Below are 8,617 nucleotides of genomic sequence, written 5' to 3'. Positions count from 1 at the left end.
ATACGGTAACTCAAGTCCAACCACCATTGACTGAAAAAAAAGATAACTGTGCTATTTATCAATACATTGAAAGCTTCATACTATGATAAGTTGGTAGGATATGCCACGAAAAACTTCTCTGACATAGTAATTTCAGGAGAAATGATAGAAAGTGCTATCAAAAGTGGCAAAATTGAAGGGCCCGAAAAGAAAACAAGAAGTTCAAAAAAGAAAGAGCAGGAGACATATGCTGTTACTCATAGAAATCTCTTGCATCATCCTTCTGTCCCATATAATATAAGCCCTCCATACCCTTCTTACTACCCTATCGTTAACCAAATTTCTCAATAGCCATATCATTACCGAGTACCCCGACAACCATTACCCAAACCAAGCTTTAGCCCTCAGCCATCCAATTACACCTCTGCACCTTCAACTAGACCATTTGCCTAACCAATCCATCTAAACAACAATCAAAGAACCCCATAAAATAATAACAATCGGGAAAGATCTCATTTTTATCTAATTTTTATGTCTTATATCGATTTGTACTCTCAGTTGGTAAGAGGTCATCTTATCACTCCTTCCTACATAAAATCATTAAAGCCACCTTACTCGAGTTGGTATAACCCTAACGCTAAGTACGATTATCATTATGGTGTTACAAGACACTCTACTAAAAATTGTACAACACTTAAACATAAGATGCAGAGTTTGATAAATGATGGCCTTTTAACTTTCGACACCAAATTCTTTTGGACACCAAATTCAAGCCAAGTGTTACTGAAAACTTTTTGCTAGATCACACCGAAGGAAAAATTAATATGGTGGATAAGGAAAAAGATGTGAAAATCAAAAGAGGTGTGGATGAAATAAAAACTCCTTTTGAATGGGTGTATGACTGTTTATGTGAGGTGAGTATGATTCAATTGTTGTTTTTGGATAACAATGGAAGTCATGGAGACCCCGACCATTCTTGCAAGTACCATGGAGGATCGGTTGGACATTCGATCCAAGGTTGTGAGGACTTTAAACGAATATTATAGAGCTTGATGGATAAGGCCATCATTGAGTTTTATGATGAATGTGATGGAAATAGTGTAAATGCAGTAGGTGATGATCGTCCTGGCAAACTTTTATCCTTAAACCTCTCACTGTCTACTATGATGAGAAACTAAAGCCCCTAACTAAGAAAACCATCTCCTTTTCTAGGACACCAATGACCATTTATGTCCCTAGTCCATTCTCTTACCAAATCAACAAAGCAGTCTCATGGAGATATGATTATTATATGGTGATGCGAGGGCCAAATATGACCTTGAATAATCTAAGTATGAAGAATACTGCCAACATAGCGAGAATAGGAGGAATGACCTGAAGTGATCGAATTTACACTCCTGAAATGTCAGAAAAAGCCAAAAAAAAGAAAGGCAAGATAGGAGAAGAAGACATAAGGGAAAGCCAAGATTTTCAACTTGTGGTAAGCTCGAAAATGCAAGTTAACAAATCGGTGTCAGAAAAAAAAGCTTGTGAGTTTTTAAAGATCATTAAACACAATGAGTACAGTGTGGTTGACCAACTAAATAAACTGTCAGCTCGTATTTTCTTACTGTCATTACTATTGAATTCTGATTCACATAGGAACGCTTTGCTAAAAGTGTTCAACCAAGCTTATGTCGAGCATAACATTTCTGTTGAAAAGGTAGATCACATGGTTGGGAATATTATAGCCTTGAATTTCATCATTTTTAATGATAATGAAATACCTTCGGAAGGACGTGGTAATGTTAAAGCTTTACATGTTACTGTCAAGTGCAAGTCTCACACTATGGCCAAAGTGCTGATTGATAATGGATCATTAATGTTATGCCTCTAACAACATTGTCAAAGCTTCCAGTGGATCCCTCTCACATGCGAAATAGCCATATGATTATAAGAGCATTTGGTGAGACATGAAGAAAGGTAATTGGTGATATAACGATCCCATTACAAATCGATCCTTGTACATTCAACATCATATTTCAAGTAATGGACATAACTTCTGCATATAGTTGTCTACTTGGAAGACCTTGGATCACATGACTGGAATTATACCTTTATCTCTACATCAGAAGGTAAAATTCATCATAGAAGGAAAACAAGTCTGTGTGGATGGTGATGAAGATTTATTAGTAATAAAGACCTTAACAATTCCCTACATTGAGGTAGCAGAAGAAACGATCGAATGTTCTTTCAGAGCTTTTGAAGTAGCAAACGTTACTTACATAAGAAAGGGTCAAGGATACCGATCCTTCAATTGTCGAAAGCTAAGAATATGGTGATCAAGTAGACTGTTGGCAAAGGTTGACGAGCCGGGCAAAGCTTAAAGAAAGCTCTACAAAGAATCATAAGAGCACTATGCTTGGTTGAAAATAAAGAAAGATGGGGCTTAGACTATAAGCCTACAGCTGCTGACAAAAAGAATGTAATGCCGAAGAAGAAAGAAAAGAGAATGGCACGCCTCAAAGGGCAAAATTTGATTGATGAAAAGTTAGTATTCCCTTATTTGTATGAAACATTTCATTCAGACGGATATGTCTATCCTAGATCAACAGAGGTCAAACAAAGGGAACCGATAGTAGGATTGGAGGAAGTCTTTTCTCGATTTCAAATTGGAGTAAAAAAGAGTCATGCAGAATGAAGAGATCTTTTTAGGTTAAGAGACCTAAGAATGGTGTACCATTTTGTTATCCTTGAACCTTTTAACTCGAAAATTCCAATTGCTTCTGCCCAAGAGCATGCAAAAGAAATGTATGGGCTTATTTTCATTGTCTTAATAAAATGATGAATGCAATGCATTTCCCTTATACCATGTTCTCTATTTTTCATTTTTCTTTTCTTTCATTACCATTCTCTTTGCCCTTGCCAAGATCAATATATATTTCTTTGTGATTACTCCCATTTTTAGGTTTTCTAATAATGAACATTATGGATGACCAAGGCAATAACACCGGGTTTGATTTTGAAAATTTGACTCACATTAACGAGCTTGATAACGATGTTAATTTAGAAGACTATGATTTACCTCATAATCTATTGAAATGGATGGAATAAGAGAAAAAAATTATAAAACCTCATCAGGAATCAACTGACCCATTAAATTTGGAAGATGGTGATAATAAGAAAGAAGTTAGGATCGTTACTTCACTATCACCGATTGAAAAGAAAAAGTTGGTGAATCTACTGTGAGAGTACATGGATGTATTTGCATGGTCTTACCAGGATGTGTCAGGACTTAGCATAGAGGTCGTTGAGCATAAGTTACCTTTAAAACTAGAATGCCAACCAGTACAGCAGAAGTTGAGACGCATGAAGCCAAAAATGTTACTGAAGATAAAAAAAGAAGTAAAAAAGTAATTTGACGTTGGTTTCTTAGAAGTAGCCAAGTACCCTGAGTGGGTAGCCAATATAATCCCAGTTTCCAAGAAAGATGGAAAAGTTAGAATGTGTGTGGACTATCAAGATTTAAATAGGGCTAGCCCAAAGGATAATTTTCCATTACCACATATTGATACCTTTGTGGATAACACTGCTAAGCACTCCACTTTTTCATTCATGGATGGGTTCTCTGGTTACAATCAGATCAAAATGGCTCATGAAGATATAGAAAAAACTACAGTTGTGACAATGTGGGGCACTTTTTGCTATAAAGTTATACCTTTTGGGCTAAAGAATGCTGATGCCACATATCAAAAGGGGATGGTCACTCTCTTTCATGATATGATGCATAAGGAGATAGAGGTATATGTTGATGATATGATAGCTAAGTCTCAAGAAGGGGAATATCATGTTGTTAATCTCAGAAAGCTTTTTGAAAGATTACGGAGACACCAACTCAAGCTGAATCCAGCCAAATGCACATTTGGTGTTAAATCTAGAAAATTGTTAGGGTTTATAGTTGGTGAAAGAGGTATAGAAGTAGACCCTGTTCAAATTCGAGCCATTCAAGAATTGTCAACACCATGCACGCAAAGGGAGGTGAGAGGCTTTTTAGGGTGATTGAATTATATTTCTCATTTAATATCCCAACTTACCTCGAAATGTGTTCTAATCTTCAGGTTACTTCACAATAATAATTCTAGTGAATGGAATGAATAATGCCAAAATGCATTTGAAAAGACTAGAGAGTATTTGATAAGCCCACCGATGTTGGTTGTACTAGTTACAAACGGTTCAAGAAAATTCAATGGGATGTTTATTGAGGCAAAGAGATGAAAATAGCAAGAAAGAGCATGCTATCTATTATTTGAGTAAAAAGTTTACGAAGTACGAGGCCAAGTACCCTCAAATAGAAAAAATATATTATGCTCTAGCTTAGACTACTCGTAGACTTAGACAATACATGCTCTACCATACAACTTGGCTAATATTGAAATTAGATCCCCTCAAGTACATTTTTAAAAAACCATTTTTATCAGACAGGCTAACGAAATGGCAGGTCATGCTCTCAGAATATGATATTGTGTATGTAACACAAATCCACAAAAAGGAGTGTAATTACTGATTTTCTTATCGATTGAACTATAAAAGATTATGAACCTATGAAGTTTGAGTTTTCAGATGAAGATTTGATGGCAATATTGCAAGATGAAGATAAAAAAACCTATAAGAGAAGTATGAAAAATATTTTTTGATGGGGCATCCAATATAATGGGGCATGGCATTGGAGCAGTGCTAATATCTCCAGAAGAGAATTACTACCCTTGTACTGTAAGGTTAGATTTCAACTACACAAATAATGTTACTGAATATGAAGCATACGTCATGGGGTTACAGATGGCCATTGAAAAAAAGATTAGAACACTAGAAGTATATGGGGATTCAACATTAGTAATTTATCAACTAAAAGGTGAATGGGAGACCAGGGACCCAAAATTAGTGTTATATCAAAAGCATATTACTAGCTTGATGAAACATTTTAAAGAGATCCAATTTCAACATGTTCCCCGAGAAAAAAATCAGATTGCTGATGCCTTGACTACTTTGGCAGCAATGTTCAGATTAAATAATAGTACGGGAATTCAGTCCATTAGAGTACAAATGAAAATTTCACCAACCCACTATTCAAACGTGAAAGAAGAGGTAGATCGATAACCATGGTACTATGACATTGTACAATATATCAAGTGTCAAAATTACCCAGAGCAGGCTTCAAAAAATGATAAGAGGATCATTTGAAGATTAGCAGTAGGTTTTTATGCTTGATGGAGAAATCCTGTATAAAAAGAGTCGAGATCAGATTTTGCTAAGGTGCGTCGATGCTGTGGAAGCAAGAATAATACTTGAAGAAGTACACGAAAAAATTTGTGGAACACATGCTAATGGGCATATGATGGCCAAACAGATCATGAGAGCTGGTTACTACTAGTTTACAATAGAAAATGATTGCATCAGTTATGCTAGGAAGTGTCACAAATGTCAAACTTGTGTAGATAAAATTCATTCCCCTTCAGTCTCGCTACACGTCTTGGCACCACCATGGCCTTTCTCCATGTGAGGAATGGATGTGATCGGACCCATAACCTCAAAAGCTTCAAATGGGCATCGATTTATCTTTGTGATAATCGATTACTTTACAAAATGAATAGAAGCAGCTTCGTATGCTAGTATTACGCGATCAGTGGTGTGTAGATTTATAAAAAAAGAGATAATATATTGGTATGAGATCCTGAAAAGGATCATTTCAGATAATGCTAACAATTTGAACAATAAAATGATAAAAAAAATTGTGTGCACAGTTTAAGATCAAGCATCATCATTCAGCACCATATCGTCCAAAAATGAATGGTGCAGTGGAAGCTGTGAATAAAAACATCAAGAGAATACTGGAAAAAATGACTGACACATATAAGGATTGGCATGAAAAGTTGCTTTTTGCTTTGCTTGCCTATAGAACATTAATCCGAACCTCTACAGGGGCCACCTCATTTTCACTAGTGTATGGGATGGAATATGTATTGTCGATTGAGGTGAAAATTCCTTCTCTGAGGGTGTTGATGGAAACAAAATTGGATGAGACGGAATGGGCTCAGGATCATTTCGGGGAACTGAATCTTATTGAAGAAAAAAGGCTCTCAGCATTTAGTTATGGACAAATGTATCAAAAAAGAATCATGCGAGCACATGCAAAAGGATACGACCCCGATGCTTTCGCGAGGGCGAATTGGTTTTGAAAAGGATTTTGCCATGTTAACATGACAATAGAGGAAAATGGATACCTAATTGAGAAGATCCATATATGGTAAAAAAGGCTTTTTTTGGTGGAGCTCTGATCCTTGCAGAAATGGACAGTGATGAATTACCAAATCCTATAAATTCGGACACTGTCAAGAAATATTTTACTTAAAAAAAAGAAAAAATACAAAAAAGAGAGAAAAAATAGACAAAAAAAGAAGGAAGCAATTCAGATTGAAAACCTGAAAAGGGCGGTTCGAATCAAAAGGTGTCATTTAAGCTGAAAACCTAAAAAGGTAACTCGAATGAAAATGAAGCTCGAGAAGGTCTTTCAACGAAGACAAAAAAAGAAGGAAGCAATTCAGATTGAAAACCTGAAAAGGGCGGTTTGAATCAAAAGGTGTCATTTAAGCTGAAAACCTAAAAAGGTAACTCGAATGAAAATGAAGCTCGAGAAGGTCTTTCAACGAATGAAATAGTGGCACCAAATGGATGAATTCTCGCCAGAATTAAAGGAGATGACTTTTAGGGGGCTAGTTCCCATTAGTCATAGATATGGGGCAAGGATTGGTCATATGAAATCACACGTGATAAGATCGTAAATGTAATGAGTTTTTGGAGAAGACTTGGTCTGAGTAGGCTAAGGTAATTCAAATGTTCATTATCTAAAGAATTGATAATTTGGTTCTTGAAATACTTTTAAGTTAACTGTTTTTTGTGTCTTGAAAGACTTGTCTTTGTCTTTTTAAACCTAAAATACCCCATTAATGATCGTGTCTCACACCCAATTTTAAACCGAAAATCATTGCATTTGTCATTTAAAATTAAGATAATGATTGATAAAGTTCATAATGGACCAATGCATCACGCAAAAAGAGAATGCAATATAAGGATGACAGAAATAAGAATATGGGGTCAGAAAGAATGAAATGAGATTGATTGATCACTGAAGACAAAGAAAAAGAGAAGATAAAAAAAGAATTCAAAGAAGATTTTTAGAACAATTAAAAGCCAAATAGGTCTACAAGAAGATGGAGATTTTTAGAGGAGAATCGAAGGACTTAGAAGGGTAGGACTATTGGAAGCAGCTTTTAAAGATTGAAAGAATTGAACCAAAAGTTGAATTAACTTGGATGAAAACGCATGATATAATTCATTGGTTGCATCTTTATATTATCAATCATCATAATTATTACATGCATCACATACCTCTTGGTAAGTTGCATAAAAGTTTTCTTTATGAAACATCAGGAAGAAGTCTTCTTTTTCAAAACAAATATGATGACCTTGAAGGTAATATATTACCGCCAAGATAATTCTTAAAACCAAACTGTCGGTTTATGGAGTACCAATCCCCTATTTCTCAAAATATAGCTTAGTTATGGTTACTTTTATTTCCTTGACTTGCGGTTTAGTCCCAGTCATCGTTAATTTTTGACTCGTTGTTTAATCTCGATCATTCTTATAACTTTCTGACTTACGGTTTAATCCTAGTCGCTTTTATTTTTTTGACTTATGGTTTAGCCCCGGTCATTGTTAATATTTGACTTGTGATTTAATCCTAATCATTCTTATAGCTTCTCGACTTACGATTTAATCCTAGTCACTTTTATTGCTTTGACTTGCAGTTCAGTCTCAGTTATCTTTAATCTTTGACTCGTGGTTTAATCCCGATCATTCTTATAGCTTCTCGACTTACGGTTTAATCTTAGTCGCTTTTATTTCTCTGACTTACGATTCAGTCCTAATTATCTTTAATCTTTAACTCATGGTTTAATCCTGATCATTTTTATAGTTTTCGAATTACGGTTTAATCCCAATCTCCTTATTTTCTAATTTATGGTCTGATCCCAATCTCTTTATATTCTGACTCGCTGTTCAATCTCGATCTCTTTAAATCCAAAAATCGTAATTTAATCTTGATTGACGTTATTTTAACTCGCAGTTCAATCTCGATTTCTTTAATCCAAAATCACAGTTTAATCTCAATTGTTGTTATTTTTTGACGCGTGGTTTAATCCCGGTCTCTTTATTTTTTGACTTGTGATTCGATCCAAGTTGACGTTATTCTGACTTGCAGTTCAATCTCGATTTTTTTAATCCAAAATCGTAGTTTAATCTCGATTGTTGTTTTTTTCTAACTAATGGTTTAATCCCGGTCTCTTTATATTTTGACTTGTGATTCAATCTAAGTTCAATCCTGATCTTGTTATTCATTTACCCGTAATGTTACCCCGATCATTTTCTTTATTATCCGACTTGTGATGTTGCCTTCGTTGATTCCTTATTTTTCAACTCGCGATGTCATCTTGGTCATTTTCTTTATCACTCGAACTATGGTTAAAAAATTCATCGAAAAAAAAAAAGAAAACAAAAGAAAAACTTTTGAGAAATCCATGATTTGTTTCCGGACAAAATCGTTGTC

At 35.1% G+C, this 8,617-nt stretch overlaps 1 protein-coding gene across 1 annotated transcript; it reads left to right on the top strand.

Moving 5' to 3' along the window:
* The first annotated feature begins 5,798 nt into the window (after window positions 1-5,798).
* LOC149512933 (uncharacterized) lies at window positions 5,799-6,191 on the top strand. The gene has a single exon (XM_089751117.1). The coding sequence runs from the start codon at window positions 5,799-5,801 to the stop codon at window positions 6,189-6,191; it is 393 nt and encodes a 130-aa protein (XP_089607243.1).
* Window positions 6,192-8,617: the final 2,426 nt, after the last annotated feature.

The sequence above is a fragment of the Durio zibethinus genome, chromosome 21 (assembly GCF_047325235.1).
Source record: "Durio zibethinus cultivar Kanyao isolate XHJ-2024 chromosome 21, ASM4732523v1, whole genome shotgun sequence".
In the NCBI taxonomy this organism is placed as follows: Eukaryota; Viridiplantae; Streptophyta; class Magnoliopsida; order Malvales; family Malvaceae; genus Durio; species Durio zibethinus.
The sequence above is the reverse complement of the archived record's forward strand: the minus strand, read 5'-3'. Positions and strand labels throughout refer to the sequence as shown.